Source organism: Filicampus tigris, chromosome 4 (genome assembly GCF_054856515.1).
Source record: "Filicampus tigris isolate MCC_2025a chromosome 4, RoL_Ftig_1.0, whole genome shotgun sequence".
Taxonomy (NCBI): domain Eukaryota; kingdom Metazoa; phylum Chordata; class Actinopteri; order Syngnathiformes; family Syngnathidae; genus Filicampus; species Filicampus tigris.
The window spans coordinates 17231210-17250748 of NC_141220.1; the positions used below are offsets into that span (position 1 = coordinate 17231210).

Sequence of the window (19539 nt, forward strand, 5' to 3'; positions counted from 1 at the left end):
CTTGTATAGCACATCAACAAGAGTATTTTATGGTATGATTTTAGGAGCCGTGCTGCGGCGAGGGCCTACTTTTTGTCAGAGAGTCAATGGGAAGCTCTGACTGCCAAACAAGCAGGCCAAGTTTCTTTCCCTCTGCTTAACTTAAGCTCTTTCCAATTGCCTTGACCTTTTCACCCTGTGCAATTTGACCGTGCGACCCTTGCACTCCTTACCTATTGAATCCAAGATGAGCTCGAGGGAATACAACAAGCACTATTACAGAGCTAAGCGTGATACACACATACCACTTTTTACCAGATTTGTGACTACACATGATGAGGAAAACATGTTTTTTCTTATTGTGTCTGCGTGTGTATGGTGTACCAAAATGAGTAACACAGCAAACCACACACATAAAGATATCTCAACCAAAGTTTCCTTCCCCAACCCAGATCACCTGTTTTCTGAAACTGAGCCAAGATTGGTCGTTATCTGAGCCCCGAGCATTTGTGATGTCATTTCAGTCGACAGAAGTGACAAAATGGCCGCCCGCTGGATGGCTAAAAACGGGTGTATTTAGATGCTTAACTCATATTCCACAAACACAATATTATGCTGTGTTTCAACTAGTGGGCCTGCATAGAACATATTCTTGAAAAAAATATGTTTGGGTTGACTTTCCCTTTAAGAAATGTATTTAGACCACCACACGGTGTAAGATTTTGAACAGTTGCCCTAAAATAACAGCAGTGGTCCTGCAAATGTGATCTTGTTCTCTGTGTAGTGCGCAACAAAAATATTGAGCAGAGGAAAATTCCACTTTAGAGATTTTTATCAGGGAAGTACAGTGGGTTAGAATGGCTCAGGGACAACATGCTTAACTCCACACAGGGGGGCCCGAGGTGAGAGTTGAATCCTGGACCTCAGAACCGTGAGGCAGATGCGCTAACCACTAGACCATTGTGCCATTATAATCAGCATACTCTGAAAAAAAAATCACATGTTGAATTTGCTCATTTTATTTCCACTGGTTGCACAAAATAAAATCATCAGGATCCAAATACAGTAGACGATACATCTACTTTGAAAAAAATTATCTGGATCCATAATATTGTATTTTGTGCAATCACTTAAAATACAATTTTGTAAATTCATCAAAAACTTTTTTTGGTCTAATAAATAAATCCATTTAAAAATAATTTTATATTTCTGCAATGATTAACCAAAATGCATATTTTTGTTGATTTTTCTCTCCGTTGCTAAGTTAAACAAAGAATTAAGTGCAAAGTATTGTAAAACAGTCACATTTTCTGCATGTAATTCATACCTTCATTGGTGTAAATGTCACAGGACCAAAATATAAATTATTTATTCACTGTATATTTTTTTAATTAATTTGGTAATTAATGGGTTATCGGAATTTTACCGAGCCAAATATCGGCATCAGCCTAAAAAAAAAAAAAATCCATATGGGCCCTATCCCAGAGTTGGACTGTTTTACAAAAAAGTATACAAATAAAACGTAATATTTTTTTCTTGATTGATATGTCCTAGTTCTGGTTATTTGCATTATCACACAAAAAAGTGGCTTAGTGGTGGAATGTTATGCTTAATTAATCAGACATTCTAGGGTAGTCAAATTTGGCAATCGAAATGTTGAAAAAACTTGAACATAAAGCAGAGTTGTCTTTTCTAGAAAAGCTTTCTAAAAAAATAATTTAAAAAAATAAAACATTATATATATATATATATATATATATATATATATATATATATATATATATATATATATATATATATATACATACATACACACACCGTATATACATATATATATATATTTTTCATGTAGTTAAAATGCTAAAAGAAGGTATAAAAGCTCCCAGAGGGCAAACGCATGTCATGGACCACATGTGCGTGCTTAAATGGGCGTGTGGGTCTGGAGATCACATGAGGCAGCACGCTGGTTTGAACCGAAGCAACAAACCGCGGAGAGCATGCTGGTTGCCGCGGCGACGCTTAACGGCATTCCTTTACGACACCCTGTCTCAAAACGAGAAGTCTCTTGTCAAACTGCTGTCAGTTGCCCCTTTTACTGGAGACGCCCGCGTGGACTGCGTGTTAAGTAAAGTCGCTGCGATTTTACACGCATTTGAAATGAGTTTCTGCACCGCAGCGTGTTTTTGAAGCGTTTTAGAGCCACACAGAGGAGTTGTTACAAGTGCAGTGTACCCTGTCGGTGGCATAATGGCAACGTCTTCACCTCCGAAATAAAACCATGCATGGGCAAAAAGAAGAGTTCAGTGGAGTGTAAAGCTAGTAACAATGTGTCATTAACGTATAAAAGTGCACCGGCTCAATCAGCGTGGATTACTTGCAAGGCCTTGTGTATTCCTCCTTCTGTTGGCAACCTCTCCCTCCTTTTCTTTTTTTCAGTTTGCACGAGGGGAGCGCTCAATAGCGCTGCCAGTGGACAATCAGACCCGCACACCCACCTCCACACACGCTCGCATTTCTCATTTTGTTAGTTCTACTCCAAATTACATCGCTGAGGCTTGGTGGCGCGGAGGGGGAAAAAGCGGAGAGAATAGTTTGAAGTGCACGCCGCAGCTAGGCAGCGAACCACCACATCCAACATGGAGTCCCCGCCTGATCCAGCGAGCGACCCGGGCAACAGCGCCTCGGAGCCGGCTACCCCGGTCAGGGAAACCCCGGTAAGCCTGGAGACGCTCCGGAAAGCGGACCATCCAGCTCCGGTTCGAAGGCAGACCTGCTCGAGCACCAACAGAGGTGAGTGAGGCTGTGGAGAAATGCGGCGAGCGTTTTTGGGGGGCCGTGAAACTTCCAAATGAATTAAATACTGTAGCTCCGGTGAAATAACTGCACAGTGTATCAGCATGGAGCTGCTTTCATTCGAGTGGGCGCAGCGGTTTATTATTACTGTATTATCAAAGCGTTTGACCATGACGCTCTAATCATATCTGGTACGATCAATCACATGTTTAACGAGTTATATTCCTATTTTATGGGTAGAGAATGCGATCCAAGCAAGGTGTCAAAAGTTTGCAAACTGCGGACCGGTTTATTGATCGAGCTTGGCGAGGACGTGGGTTGTGATCCAGCACTCAAGCGTGTGACTGAAATGACATCGCTTAGCTTACGATATTACTGTGCGTAAAAAAAAAGGCGGCCGGCAGCTGGATTTGGTTGTCTTTTACGCACCGCGCCTTTGGCGTGGAAAACCATCCACTGGGCCTTCCATTTAATAGAAGTGTATACGTGTGTGTGTGTGCATTAATTGCGTGGACTGTCTTTTGGCTCTATCAGTGCAGTACAGTACTGTATACAGTTTATAACCACACCCCCTCTGTATTCCGCCTAGTCCAAGTTATTTTTTTTTACAGTTAGATGGGTGTCTATACGTAATACAATTGGATATAATGAAGTGTTGCCCACTGATAATTAATCCATTCGCGGTGTTTTGTATACATGTGCGCGCGCCCTCGTCTTCCTGTCGTGTATATTTAGAATGTGATATGGGGAATGTGGAATGTGAGCTGGTTATGTAACAAGTTTAGCCATAAACACAGGCGCACAAGCCGAGGGTTAGAAATCATCACATAATCGTCAGTTACAGATCTTTTCCTTTCTCGCCACTTTACGGGCACTTTTGGAGCTGATGTTTGGCGAAATAAAATCACCCCTCCAGTATTTACACAGCCCCGAAGGAGGGGGGAAAAAGTGTGTGACTTGTGGCTTGGCACAGGCTGACTGCTCTTATGTAATAGCGGGGCAAAGACAGGTAGTTGGGAATCTTGGATTGGTTTTATTTTTCTTTCTCCTTCTCTTCACCAGTCTGACTTTGAGAGTCTCCTAACCTGCTGACCCACATTCACCCCCAACCACCTTATTTTATGCACACGATTAAAGAGTGTCTGGGAAAGCGAAGGAACGACAGGGAAAAAGAATGCCTCTTGCCTGTTATGTAATGCTGAGTAGGGAGAAAGAAAAAGCAGACGCATGTTTAACCCCTCCTGCTTTGAATGCTGTTCAGTTTCAAGTAAACGACTACAACAGAAAACGTCACTTGGCTTGGACAACTTTTTATATTTTCTGGTCCAAACTTGGCATGACAACTGTTATGTGAAATAGATTGCAATTGATCCTCTGAATTGATTGTTTTGCTCTCCGAGCAGTTTACGGAGCATTCCAGTCAATCACATCGTTGTTATTTTTTTAAATTCCAAACAGCTCAGGTTTGAAGATTTAGTGGAAAGTTTTGACAATTGATTGGTCCCTCATCTCAAAGGATCTTTAAGTGGCTGTCTGCAAATTTGATTGCTGTAATTGCAATCTGTTGTTGTTGTCTCACTGCCACCTAATCAATATTCTCTTAAATGGTGGATTGCGGACACAAAGCAGAGCACACATTAGTTTGAAAAAGAGGCCTCGTTTGGATTGCGAAGCAGTCAGGCTGAAGAAATGTTCATTCACAGACAATGTTATGACTGGTGTACAAATTCAATTAATTCAAATTAGGAGGCACCGATCCCATACCGATATCGAGAACCGATACTTGGTAATGCCATTATGCAGGAGCATCGATCGGAGGTGTCGGGGCTAAAACACACTAGGGGCCCCAAGTATGTCGAGAGGCCCCTGTGAAGAACCCCTCCCCGGCGACACATTAGTTATAAAATATTTTGGACATTCCATCACCATCGTCGAACAGAGGTGGCTGGGGGTTCCCTTCCCGACCTACTATCTAGCATAATGTTATGCTCTATATTTTTCATATCTGTGTCATTGGGAAAATATTGGTCTCTCTTTATGCCGATTACTGTAATTAAGGGGTCCAAATTTTGGTTTAACGTCCCTGCCATTACATCTTGCAATTTTGCTGAAAATATATTTTATTTTCATTGAATATTATTCAAATCACAAACTTTTACTGAGCATGATGCATTATTCACTCAAATATAAAACTTGATGTATTTTTTATTAATTTGCTATTTTTATTAGTAGTAGCATAAGTGTTATTTCTTCTTCTTCTTCTTCTTCTCCTTCAAATAATCCAATTCCACTCTTCCTTGAGGTATAAAGTATGTGCCAATTCTGTTGTGTGCACTCTGGCCTCCAGCGGGGCAGCGTGGTGCAGTCACGCAGATAACGTGACGATGTGATTAAACGATACACAGTAGACCATCACGGCTTTTGTATATGTTGCTGCTCCATTTGTGTTCACATTTTTTTTGCGGCCACATCCATACTGCTCATTAGCCCGCCTATGGCATTATGTGTTAGCATTAAATGAACGCCAGCTGACTTTTGCAATATGTAGTTGTGCATGTGCTTAAATGTACAATGTGAAATTGTCTTTATTTTGTGTTAGTTTTTCTGGTAATTTCAGGGAGGACAGAATAGTATGACATGCTGCTTAAGGGTATCAGGCGGCGTAGTATCGTAGCACGGATAGAGATGATACTATGGGATGATACTATGAGATACGTGTTGTTTTTCTTTAGACTTAGATTCATAGTTGAGACTGAGTCAATAGCGCCTCTGCTGGTTACGGTCATGTAGCGTGCGTCATTCTGCCTTGCTTCAAGACATGCTTAGGTAAGAGTCCAACACAATCGTCGCAATTCTTTGCAATCATTTAATCGTCTTCCATTTATATTGGATATGCATTGGACCAAAAACACTCGAGGTTACATGTTGGGCCACAGATTGGATTTCAAAACCATTGTCCGCCTAGAAGGTAATGGCAAATGAGATAGACTGCAAATGAAATGCTAAGTAATATTCTTGACTGTCATAAAGGTTTTAACAAAAGTTAGTCACATTAAACCTTGAAAACAAAACAAAACACTCTATTTAACTTTCAGACTTTGATGCATTTTGTGACCTTGGTGTCTTACTGCTTTAAATGTTCTTACTTATCACACCTTATTGGGGAATTACGTTTGAAATTCAATGAGTGTAGTAAAAAAGACACAAAAAGCACGGCCAGAGTTAATCGGTGGTTGCTGAACCGAGCTCTTGTGATGTATGCCGTTTTCTTACGTAAACCAATAGTCTAAAGTTTTAGGCAATATCGCAACACTGCAGACAAGCCTCACACATATCTATTTTTAACATGTGTAATCGTCACACAAGTGTTAAAAGAAATTGAGCACAGATAACATTTAAATGTCAAAAGAAATTCTGAATTTCGCCATCTGGGGTGTTCAATTTGAAAAGCTCCACCGTATGTACAGTCAATAAATATTCTTCAGTCAATATGGATGGGTAGGGTGTTGTCTCTGTAGTGCCCTAAAATTGCATTCTTTACTATAATTATTACATTCCGTGTCTAATTACTCAGACACATCGTTAGTCACATATGCACTATACTGTCAGAGAGGTATGTGTTGAACAAAAGGTTTATTACTGTGGTTGTAGTGTGCCGTTGCATAACGCATCTCGATACTTCATCTACAGTCAACTAAAATAATAATGATGTCTTTTCATTCGAAAAATCCCTCAACATACTCTTAATTGAATCAACCAGTGTGTTCTGTGCTTAATACCAGCTTGTAGTTCATATGAACATTTCAGAGGTTTTTGAGGTTTTTAGAAGTCGTCTTAAGTGATTTGCTTGTAGAAAACAAATCAAACCTGACATTACAGCTTAGTGGCTGATTGAAAATGAAATCACCTCCTGGAAATGGACGTATTGCCAGACTTTCATCCAGCAGTTTTATTTTTGGACTGTGAAATGAGAGATCTCAGCTCTCACAATGGCAGCGTTTATTTTGTTGTCCCCGCTTCTCAGTGGACGCGGTGCAGCCAAGCAAAAAAAAAAATGTTTAAAATAAATAAATATAATGGTTTTTTTTTTTCTGAGAATCTTAACGTGCTTGGAGATGCCTTGGCGCTTTCACACCACTTAACCGGACAGCACTTCACTTGGTGACTTCTCAAATTCAATAAGCTAGCGCAAGAAAATGATCCAGGTGTAAGTGCTCGGCCTGGACTGAGCTCTGATGTTTTTTTTTTTCTGTCTTTCTGCCTGTACCATCAATGTTGAATTTCATTCCTCTTGTGTTTTCATTTAGGAAGCGATAATATCACATTTTATTGGAACCTCTTGTGTCATGCACTTTTTGGAGTGAAGGATTGATTTGTGAAACAGGCCAGCAAACATCTGTTAGCTCACCTGACAAAATGTGTTTCTCTGCTCACTGTGTGGGCAATGACATCTGGTCCCAGATTAGACTTTGGCACCGCTCCTGTGGAGGAAAATAAAGTATTCTTGTCTTATAGATTTCAAAGGTCAATTTGCATTTCAGCGGAGGAGTGCTTATCTAAGGAGGATGTGAGTTTCAACGTAACATCAGAATGAAATGTGCTCGGATTCATCTTTTTTTTCCACATGTGAGGCGCTCTCTGTTCTCTTCTTGTGTCTGTTTGACGACACAAATTTAGAAGTCTTGTTTGTGTGTCTGCTATTTTGTATTCAGGAAGTTTTAAGATTAGTTTTCATGGCTTTTCTCTCCTCTCTCACGAGACATTTTATTAGGCACACATGCCTAGCAAGGTAAGGTAGGTTTACTTTTTAAAATGTTTTTTTTTAATGTAATATAAAACTCTATTGCTTTTGTTTAACTAAATCAGATGTTCGAAATATTCTGTTAATTCCTCTCAGTAAGATACCACTCAAAGGCAAAGAGCCACAATTTTGACTTTGTTATTGCAAAGAGCCACAACATACACATAAGCATACATAAACTGCTCTGTCGCAGTTTATATAAAGGTGCGGCTTATATGTGTATTTTTTTATTTATATTTTTAGAGTAGTTGCGGCTTATATAAAGGTGCGGCTTATATTCCGGAAATTACAGTATGGTATATCTTATGTAGTAGGTCTGTGTGCATCAGCACCAAGTGCTGCGTGATGCTGATCCTTTCCTCCATGATGACGAATAAACTACCTTATTAAAAAGTAGCGCTTTCACAGAGGATTCGCTAAGCATGCTAATTACAGAGTCGGGAAACACCCAAAATAAATGCTTAGGTGTACAGTAGACTTTTCACAGAAGTCTGGCTAGAACCGTGTCTCGTCCGGTGAGCCAGCAGCTATGAACAGATAATGTGTAGTGTATTACAATTATTACGTATCGAGACATAAACATCGAGACTACATTAGCAATTTAGCACACGCTCAAATACCAGAAGATGCTAACGGGTGACGCCAGCCATGACAAAGAGGCCGATGTCAAAAGTATAAATACTTATAGTATCAGCAATGTATTTGCTTAAATTTGTACTATTTTGTCCCACAGAGTACTGAGTTTTGAGATCTACACAGTAATAGGTCTCAAAATTATTTTTATTTAATTCAGTTTTGCAAAGGGACTTTTTTTATTTGTTAACTAGAGCAGCATATTTACATGAAAATGAAATTTTGAATGAAAAGAAGCAGAGAGAAGAATCAATATGATAATTTCTGATTCTTTCAGGAAATGTTTATCTTTTCACATTTAAATAACCCAATCAGAAATTAGATAAGATTAAACAAATTACATTTTCATCAGACAAACCTGCTGTAACGATATCAAAAGCTCACGGTTTGGTTTTATTGATGTCACTGTATGATATTAATTGCAAAATTGTGTGAAAGCTCACAGCACTGCAGTAAGTGTCACTGTATTGCTGGAAAGTTCACGGTACATGGTCTGTTCACTAATTTGACAGTATCATATTTTTTATTTAAAGCATTTGAAATGTGATACTGCCTGCTGACAGTGATTCCTTTGCTCATCAAGTAAGAAACACAGGAACACTGAATAAAGGGAACAGGTATAGAAAAAGCCAAGTAACAAAAATCAAATCATGACATTGTTAGTTCCTTTTTCTGTGGTTACTGAGATGCTCAAATTTGGAGGGTTATCTCTGATGTTTTATCTAAGGCAAGGGGTGGAAATCGGGGATACCGCCTGTGTAATTGACCAGTTCGCCTAGCCGCCTATGACGGACGCATATAGTTGGACTTAGCATAGTCGGAAGCCCCTTTTTGTCCATCTATGTAATCGTCTATTTTTGAGGTGAGATGACTAAATGTTTCTCTTTTAAATGCGGCGAGGCTTCCGAGGTCCTTAAAGGTGCATAAAACAAAAAAGGTCCTTCTAAATGGAGACGCATTTAGTCCTGGCACGGTGAGGCTTCCATGCTGCGGTGAGTCTTTTGTGTCCAATATTGCCAAGCTGGGGAGGGGGGCAGGCGAAGCGGAGGTTTCCATAATGGGTACTGTTCACCAGAGCTGGGCATTTCACTAAAATTTCCCAGTCCATTTATCGCCTTCCGACTGCAGCCGGGGTATACCCTTCCACCGTCCGTCTATCCGCCTTTTTGTCCGGGCGGACCATATAGTAATTGCCTGTAGGCCGGTCCGCCTATCATTTTAAACGGGCTTCTGTTAGCGTTTCCGTCTATCAACCTGGGTTGTAATGTCATCATTTGCTGATCGATCAATGACGTCATTGATTGGATTCCATTTTCTGTGTATTGCATGTTTCCCCACATTTTAGGGAGACTTTTTAGGGTTTAATTGTTTTTTTTTCCCATTGCATTTTAATGGCCGTCAATTATATGTGAATGTGGGCTATTTGTGGGCCAGGCCAGTCCCAATTCCTCGAAAATAGCAGGCATTGACTGTGCAGTTCATAAATTGTTTAAATACATAGTACTGTATATTGTATAGATTAGTCAATCTTCTAATCGGATCGGTGATTGGTTATCGGCTCCAAATTTCAAGCCTAGCTATTAGATGTTTTGGACAAACATTGTGTAGTGACGTTTTGAAGTATCACTCAAAACAAATATTGCTTCTTTTTTTTTTCCGTAGTGTTTATATCATTAAAAATGTTATACACCTAGAGTACCTTATAAAGGTGGAAAAAACACATTGTCACATTACATTCGAGTTCCTGCTGATGTAACATCCTGCATGCTAAAACACTTCAAACCACATAATAAGCCATGACAAATAGGATCTTTAAATGAGCTATTTTTGATACAGGATGCTGTTTCGGTCAATTTTTGTTGCTTGATTATGTTTCACGAATGACTGACTGCGCCTCAGCTCCCACACGCTTCTCTCACCGCAACCACATGGTTTATTATCTTCTGCATCCTTAATGAAATAAACCATTGCCTTGATCATAATGATATATTGCCATAGTTTTAAATGGTGGAGTATCATAAACACACACACACTCAACAAAGTGAATAACATAGCAGCATTTGCTTTTAGATTTTGAGTCATTTTTTGTTGTTGTTTTTTCTAAAGGTCAAATTCTTGTTTTTTTGGTGTCGGTTACTCTCCCTCCCCTTTTTCCTATTGCTCCTACACTGCTGCACTAAATTACTGCCCGAGAGCATTAACGGGTCAAATTACTTCATGAAACAACACTGTGTTATGACAAATTTCCTGATTGTGTGGATTATTTATTTGCAATTTATGTATTTATCCCTACTTGCGTGTACCGTGCTTGAGAACTGCGTGTTAGCACTCCCACTACGGATCCACCGATACCGACATCAATATCTGGTATTGGTTAGGGCTGAACGATTTTTGAAAAAGAATCGAACTGCAATGTTTTTTCTCCTCATATTGCGATTTAATATGTGTTAAAGTGATGTTGACGGAAATGCACTTTTTGCACGTTCAACGAATTTGCCTTTCTTCATGTCTTGTGCAGATGAAACTAGGTTGTAGCTAGCTCTATGGTTGCTTTCACTTTTCACTTTTGTTATATTTGGTTTGTTTCTATTGCCATTTTTTTGTTTGTCGTGTAAGTGATTATTATACTCGCTGCTTACTTGTTGCAGCCAAATTTGTTTACATTAGGAGACGTAACGGCTGTACAAGTTTTGTTCGGGTGCACTTTGTGTTTCTTCCTTACTGGGCAGTAAAAAAAGTATTGGCGAGGACGTAAGTTGGATTCCAAAGTTTTTGTTTCTTAATTATTTATTTGTGGTGGGATTGCACATCACGTTTACGGTATTTAGTACACCAAAGGAGGCTGGAAAAGACCGGCATGCATTTATCAATAAACTATCGATCCCGCCAGCCACAAGAGTGTAATACACAAATTCTTTGTTTCAAACTTTTTTTCTTTCGTTTTTTTTATTTTATTTTTTTTAGGAAAACCATTGTCATTTCACACATAAGTTGAAAAATTCCAGCCCCTAGCTTGAAAGTTCATCCAAATCTGAAATCCATAATGTGACTTTCATGACTCCATATGCTTTTAATCAGCCTGGGCACTTTATTTAAGTGTTGTATGTGTCACAGTTCATTTAGGCTGACATGTTACGAGACATTTACACGGTGCAGGAAATGTGAGGCAGGAAATGACAAATTAATGAGCCACACATACAACAATATTGCAGTGTCGTTGCATTTATTGCCTTGTTGGGTGTACTCTGTTGGGAATAAAAGCCTTGATGGATTAAACTGTATGATCCTTACCCTTTACCAGATCTAAAAGTTTTACTAATGTGGGACCCTTTATTTTGGATAAATGCTGTGATATATGTTGTGCAGAAAAGGAAGTTGTTGAACACTGTAGGAAATCAAATGTTGCGATAACTTTAGTGGATACATTTGGTGTGCTACCCTTCTCATTAAAACTCAGTAAAAGTTCAGATATACTATTTCAAACTTCCCCGATACCAGATGTAAAAGTTGTTGTAATGTGGGGCAGTTTATTTTGGAGTTTAAACCACAAGCGGCTTCAAACTGGGGCTGGCGAGCAACTTTTGACTGGTGATAGACACCAGATTTGAAGCGAAATCTCCAGTGGTGAATGACAGTTCAGATCTATGGCCCATTTACAGAAGTTGGTACGCAAGCTGGGTGGGTGGGGGGTTATTCGGAATAGAAATGACCGGAAATACTCCAGATGCATTATTGGAGGATGTTAAAGGCGTCTAAATTTAACCTGGTACATGGTACACTGTGACCCGGGTGCTGGTGGCGCTTGGCTTGGTGCTGCTCTGCGTCGCGCTGACACAACGTGGGCCTCTCCGAAGGGGCCCTGCGGTGAAAAGGAGGTGCTGAGAGGGATGGAAAGGCTCATTCAAAGCGAGTCTTATGTCACGGCCAGGGCCGAGCCTTTCATATCTTCAACCATGCGCGGACGGTGCAGTGCTCCCTAGCAGGTAGGTACGCTTGTCAAGCGCCAAATCCAGGCGCTCGCTTTGGACGCGTGACCAGCGGTATCTTTCAAGCCATCGTGTCTTTGAACCACATCACACTGTGCACACATGTTCTGCATCATGCCATGTGTGCCAAGTCATGTGGACTTCACGCTGTCGTGAGCGAAACCACAGAAACTTTACCATCCCCATGGAGGCTGCAAAACACTTGCACATGGTGGAAGGGTCTCGTGTGGACTCAGTGGATGTTGCGTGGGTGTGGGTGTGTGCGCATGTCAAAACAGGAAGCCTCAGTGTCGTAAAGTATTCTTTTCAGACCGCTCGCATCAGGTCTCAAAAGCCTGTTTAACATGCTTTGACGAGCCTGAATTAGGGCCGAATAATTAATCAAATTCAAATTGGCACAGCAATAAAGTTGAATGCAATTTTCAAATCGCAAAGGTTGCAATTTGAAAAAAAATAAATAAACGTTGCTTCTTTCGGTCAGTCGGTAGGCTTTATGTTTTATATATGTGGATATATTTATTATTTATATAGTGTCTAGACTTCTATTTACGCCACACTTGTTTGGTAGAATTTTGTGAACTTGTCAAAAGACTTGAAAGTCAAACGTGTTTAGTAAGTTAACAACTGTAACTGAAGTAGATAAAGTCATTCTCTTTTCAATTCATGACCCATTTGTCTTTATTTTAATGTAAGCCTGAGCTAAAAAAAAATTTTGACTGGTGTTTTTATTTTTTTTTTTAAGTATTTGAGCTCTAGCCTGTGTGATCCTTGCAGAGTCCATCCAAGAGCATTGAAGTGAAATCATCTGGTGCGTATTGCCACGTGTTAGTGAAGGGCAGAAACATATCGTACTGTACAAACTTTTTTCATTAAGCCAAATATAGTGGCGCCCTGAGATACAAATAATTAGACCTGCAAGCTTTAAAAGATGGAAGCTGTCATTCAGGCGTTTTTCCTTTTTTTTTTTTTTTCAGTAGTGCGCAGCATTAGATTTGTACTTGAGGACACCACACTCTGGTCTCAGTGAACTCAGCTCACTTCATAATAAGAAGCAATTTGGCAAATGGTCAAAAATTCATCACAAAAGAGGCTTGAAGCTGTTTAATGCTTGATCCTCTGTGAAAAACAACTATTACAGCAGTTTACTGAGTCGCAGTAGTTGTGAAGCTATCGTTTCGTTTGCGTCTGCATGACTGAATTTTACTGCCCCTTGGCGGCCAAGAGTGGCACACCTGAAGGAGGAGCACAATGAATTGAAACGAACCATTTAGTTATGATGCACAAACTGTTTAGTTCTTTGCATTCTGCGTGGTTAAGTCATTCTTGTTTGTTGTTTTTTGGGTTAGTCTGGAACGGATTAATGGCATTTCCATTGATTTAAATGGGGAAAGATGATTTGAGCATTGTCATATCTCAAGGCATCGCTGAAATACATTGTCGCATCATGATAAGAATGTTTATATTTGTGAAATCTTTACTTATTTTCTATCAAAATGAATAAAAGTCCCAAAAACCTTTTAGTCCTAGTTCTTCTTTCTTAAATTCATACATTCACACCCAAACATAATCTCCAATCATATTGTGATATTAGTGTGATATCAAAATATTTTCTGCGATTCCTCACCCTTGTTATTCACCATTGTCATTTTCTATATAGCCAATTCGATGCTATTAATGAACAAACTTTATTAATCAGCCGCAATAAAAGAAAAAACTTTTGGGAGATAAAACAACTTGAAAATCAGTGTCATTTCTCTTGGCTTGATGACTTATATTGGAATAACAGGCGCGACTTAATCTCATAAATAAAAAAGGGAAGTGATACAGATCCGTCCCCTCCAGGTACTGGCGCCACTTAATCGAATTAGCTCCACTCGCAGGCTTGACGGGCTCTTCAAACACCCCTGGTGACTTTTGAGTGCCGATTACAATCAGCTACTATTTTCAGCTTTGATTAAAATCTGGTGAGGTTGGTCACTGTTTTTCTTTTTTTTTTTTTTTTTTTTTATCTGCAGCACAGAACTGACTAATGTGGTTAGTTAAACAATGCCAATGTTTAAGCGTTAATCATGTGTGCATAAGTCCTATTCAAATAGAATTATGGAATACACTTTAATTATTAACCTTTAGTTGCACTTTTGGCTCGGATGTTTCAGGAAGAAGAGAGTTTGTTTCTTAATTTAATATTGCATTAATCAATACTGTAATGTTAGTGTCTTTAGGACCGAACAATGAATTGAATTGAAATGGACATTGCAATGTAGTAAAATTTGATTTTTAAAATGCAAAGGCTTCAATTTAAAAAAAAAAAAAAAAGAAGCTTAATTTCAGTCGGTTGATAGGTACGTTCTGTATAGTATGTGTATTTTATTTAGTTAGTTACAGTATATAGTGTCTCCATAAATTCAGTGCATATGAAGTACAGTCCACATGTTTACATATTGTTATATGAAACATGTAAAGTTGAAGTGATAAAGCCACGGATGTACGCCACACTAGCCTTGGGAGAATTTTGTCAAGTTGTTGTCGTGAATGCTTAAAAGACTGCAAGTTTTACTAAGTTAACAACTCTAACTGAAGTAGTCTTCCATATAAATGCATGGATCATTTGCCTTTACATTAGCGTAAACCGAACATATAATACCAAAACATTTTGTTTATTGTAATGCAGATCTATTTATCGCTTGTGTGTGTGATTTTTTTATTTTTTATTTTTTTATTTAATTAGATTATTTGTCAAAATCATTAACCCTGATAGTCTAGTTGGCCCTGCACATTTGTTTATTTGGAAAATGACAATAACAAATACAACTGGTTGGTTGTTTTGCAATTGCCGACAAAAACAATTCTGAGCTTGTGTTTGCCGATTGATCGCTTTAGGATGCCCACCCAGACGGCGGTGCATCAGCGGCACGGCGCTCTGCGGTGTCGCCATGCTGCTTTTTGACAGTGATTGAAAGAAGGAGTCACCGTCCCCGCTCCCTGTCGCTGACAAATATCCTCCCTCTGATCAATCACTATTTGCAGCTTTATCTGACTAATGCAGTACTTAAGAGGCAATAATTAACTGCACGCGGGGGTTGTTAAAAGCCTATTTTTACGTGACAGACAGAAATAGGCACACAAGAGAGACGACGAAGGCCTTGGGGGTGATGCCGATAGTGGCGTATCTCGCAGACGTTGCTCGTGGTGCAATGTGAACTTATCAAGCGCTTGACAATCTGTGTTACAAATGCATGATTATCGCTTTCAAGTTGCAATCTTGCTGAAATTCGCTTTGTGAAGAAAAGGTGATTCGAGAGGAAAAGTTTCATTTCATTCTGCGACAAATGTTCAGGCTGTGAAGTTTGCGGCGCTATGGCGCGAAAGTGTTCATTGGTGTTGTGTTTCAACAATCGCGGCTCGTGATGCTGATTAATTTCTGCTTGCGCCACTTGCGGCGTTTTCGCGCTCTTCGCTGGCGCCGTGCGACAGTGTCTTGTCAAAGAGCCACTTCGTCTCTGTCAGGGCCAGGTGGAATTTTGTTGCGCACTTGTAATTGGACAAAGTGCCTTTCGCACACTGAACTATCATCCACACATCAGATAATCATACAAACCAGGTGTCAACAGCGGTTTCTCACCCTTCACTTCCTCTTGCTATTCTTTGTTTTGCTTGTTTTGAGTCAGTCTGATGTTTGTTCCCTCTTTTCTGCTGGCTTCTTGTAGACAAAAAGTTACAAATCCTTCTTTTCGCCATTACTTACTATAGATGAACATTTGTAGTTTTTTTTTAAACTTATTCACTGCCAGACATTTTCAGACCCTCTTTTACCCTAACGTTTGAAAAAATTCGAAAAAAATACACAGAAATTCCTAGGATTGAATGGCTGGACTGTGACAAGACAAGTAAATTCGTCAATGGCAGTGAATGAGTTAAACATTAGTTTTATTTGGCTGGGAAAATGGCGGGAGTTCTAGCTCAAATTAAGAGAGCTGAAGACGTGTTGGTCTTTGGTCACCAAACCAGTTCAGACTGAATCAAGACCAAATCTGGTGGTTACTGTCAAGTAGTGCACCGTTTTGTCTAATTACTTCAAGAAACAATGACTCCACCTAGGGCTACGACTAGGGCTAAGAAAAAAATTAAGTCGATCAAAAACGTTGACACAAAATTTTTTACCCGAGGCATTGTGGGCCCCATTGAACGCCATCCACATTTCCAGGCCACATAAATGTCCCATTGTATCTTAACCACTCATGGCGTTTTCACTCTTCTACAAGTACTTTGTATTAGTAACATTGCGATTACTCAATAATTGGATGGAAGAGTCATTAATCGGCTCTGAAATCATTCGATAGTGACAGCCCTAGCTGCAACTAAGGATTGTTTTTATAATCAGTTAATCTGGCGACTTTTATTTTCATAAATGAATGAAATGGATTAAAAAAAACAACCTTCTCTTGGCTTTATTAAAAAACAAGACAAATTGACGTTGCATAAAATGAAAAAAATTAACTGATTATGATTCATTTACTAGTGTGACCCACAACATTTCAGAAAATCTGCAAAAATGTTGATCATTGTTTTTCCAAAGTAAAAGCAGATGTTTGCAAATGTCTTATTTGGGAAAAAAAAACAACAACCACAAATAAGTCTGCTTTCATGGAGGGCTACAGAAATCTGAGAATATTTACTGATGAGAGGCTGAAATTCCAAGGATTTGAACAATGTTAAGTTAATAGAAGGTGTCCAATTGATTTATGAATTATGAAAATAGCTGTCGATTAATTTGATAATTAGTAGTCTGATCCACAGTTATTGTGAGCAAATGCATGTTTGTGACATTCCTAAAATGACTTGTTTGTTTTCAGCATGCTTGTACCATGTGCCTCACAAGTCCTGCGTTTGTAACGAAACACAAGACTGGAGTGGGACGCTGCACAATTTTCTTGCACTTCCTGTTATTATTTTAGCCATCAAAGTCATGATTTTGACTCAACTTGAACCTAATGATAATCTACAGTGTAATTTAGTCCAACTCAAACAGTAATAAGAAAAACTGTTTTCGGCTAAAGTAAGTTTAAAAATGTGTTTTGGAGAAGGATTTAAATTATTAATAGATGACTGACTGGGATGCTACTACCTCTATTCCGGTAAGGCTGGAACGGTTGCATTACCCAAATATCACCCACGCTCTCATTTCACGCTTTCCCACTTGTGATAAAACTCTTTAAAATTCAGAGGATTTTTTTTTTTTGTTTCAAGCATTTACTCACAAACAATTTGACCATTTTTGGTCTTGTGCGCGGCACTGAGAAGGGAGAACGTGTGGCTGCAGGCGAGCTCGCAGGTTTAAGGCTGTGCAGCTTTAAGGTGTGTAGTGTAGCTCGGAGCAAGACCTCCCTGTGATTTGTAAAGTATCTTCGGATCAGTTTCTCACCTAACTAGGAGTAAAAACATGGTGAATCACTTTAAAACCTACCTTCTGCATTTTGAAAGAGCCATTGAGGCTAAATGGCTGCTCAAGCCTTGAGCCTTAGTTGCGAAATGCAAGTGAACGTTTTTGATTGTAGCCTTGATCTTTTCTGGGTAGTGGTATAAAAGCCTGAGCATGCTTTTCTGGTATGTTTTGAGAACATATTTCAAATCACAAATCACTGACCTTCAATGATGAAAAACTCGTTATGTTCGCTGTTGATATAAGAAGTGTGTCAATGGAAATAAATAGACCACCAAAGTAGTGACTGAGAAAGGTATTGAGTATGAAGAGTTGGTTCAGTACAAGCTGATTGTCATAAATCCTTCAGCAGAACCATGCTGCAGTTCAGTTTTAACAGATACACTTTGGCATCAAGCATCTTACCTTTTTAGACCATTAGGTAGACAAATGTAACTGGAATAAGTGTGAAAGTTTTTTGTTGTTTGTTCTTTTCATCCGTCAAGTGCAAAGTACAATGTGTTACTAGTAAAACTACCCAACCAATTTCCACAAAACATCGTGGAGGGATGTTGTGTCGGGTAGGTAAAGACGGTCACGGCTCATCTGTTTTCTGGGTTTGGTCAGGCTGAACCCTGAGCAATTGTGATGCTGTTTTCAGTCGAAAGCAAGTGGCAAAATGTCCGTCCCCTGAAATGGATAAAAAATGGTGGATTTTGCTGCTGAATTCGTATTTCACACAAACTATATTAATCAGAATACTGACTAGTGGTGACACATAGAACGCACACTTTCAAAGCGATCGAATCGATCTACAACCGTTTTGGTGAGTTTAAAGTTATCTTACCTTTTTGTAAATTCCACATCAGTGCTTCGTTTATACAGGTGTTGGTTTACTGTTTAATTTGTGTGTTTTACACCAGGCATGTTTTTGGGCAGCTAATGGGTCCTTTCTTTATGTTGATTTATGTCAGGCATATTGTTGGATAGCTAAAAGAGGTCCCAACGAGAGACGTTTCGAGTCTGTTAGCCATTAGCAGCAGATGCGCGCCTCTTCGTCGTCGTGTACGCGCCGGGATTGAGCTAGTTGTTGAGCTCTGTGGAATGAATTGGAGTGCTATTAAAGCCACGTTGTTCCCTATCAGTGTGTCCGGTCACGCTCTTTGATTCGAGTGGTTGTGTGGATGAGGTGCTCTGGTGAATCCCCCCAAATTCACAGTCCTAACTCCGCAACATTACCGTAACTTTCTTTCTCTACATGTGTGTACAATTTTACTATTTTGATTTATATTGACACATTTATTAGCGCTACGCGAAGGAGACAACTTGGCTTCCGGGTAGTGGAGGAAGGGCGTTGTGTAATGTGTAACGTAAGCATACTGTTCCGCCTGTTGTCGTCTCTATTGTATTTTTATTTTAAATTGTTCGTCATTTAAATTTCAAATGATATGTCTGTTCTTGGTGTTGGATTTTATCAAATACATTTCCCAAAATGCGACTTATACTCCAGTGTGACTTGTATATGTTTTTTTTTCTACTATATTATGCATAGTGGTGCGACTTATAGTCCGGAAAATACAGTAAGCATCCTGCTTTGTGGAGTATCTGCTGGTCATTGACAGCGAGCGTGTACAAAGATAAGTATTTGACACATCAGGAAACAAAACAACATTTGGGCATACTAGATTGCTATCTTGTCTGCAAATCATCAGCTTAGACATGTTACCCTGAGCCGATTTGAGCCTGGGCTGGGGAAGGTGTACAGGGGAGATTGATGGCTTTGTCCCCAGTCGGACTGATAACGCACGATATCTCCTGCAGGGGGTTGCAAGCACGGCACTCCGCTGCACCTTCGATGCGCGCACGGCTGTGCCGAGGAGGCGAACCGTTCCCTCACTCAATGCAAATTTTCCAGGGGCCACAGTCAG

The 19539-nt window shown here is 39.6% G+C and overlaps 1 protein-coding gene across 2 annotated transcripts in view; it reads left to right on the forward strand.

The window, feature by feature from the left end:
* Positions 1 to 1987: 1987 nt before the first annotated feature.
* Positions 1988 to 19539, forward strand: part of roraa (RAR-related orphan receptor A, paralog a) — a 237735-nt gene continuing 220183 nt past the window's right edge. Inside the window, exons 1-2 of one of the 2 annotated variants that reach the window (XM_086028198.1) lie at positions 1988 to 2104; positions 2416 to 2769. In XM_086028198.1, the coding sequence (XP_085884324.1) occupies positions 2616 to 2769 (154 nt within the window). In that variant the 5' untranslated portion in view covers positions 1988 to 2104; positions 2416 to 2615. Of the gene's footprint in view, positions 2770 to 19539 lie in introns of both variants that reach the window. The other variant, XM_086028197.1, reaches the window with a different exon arrangement.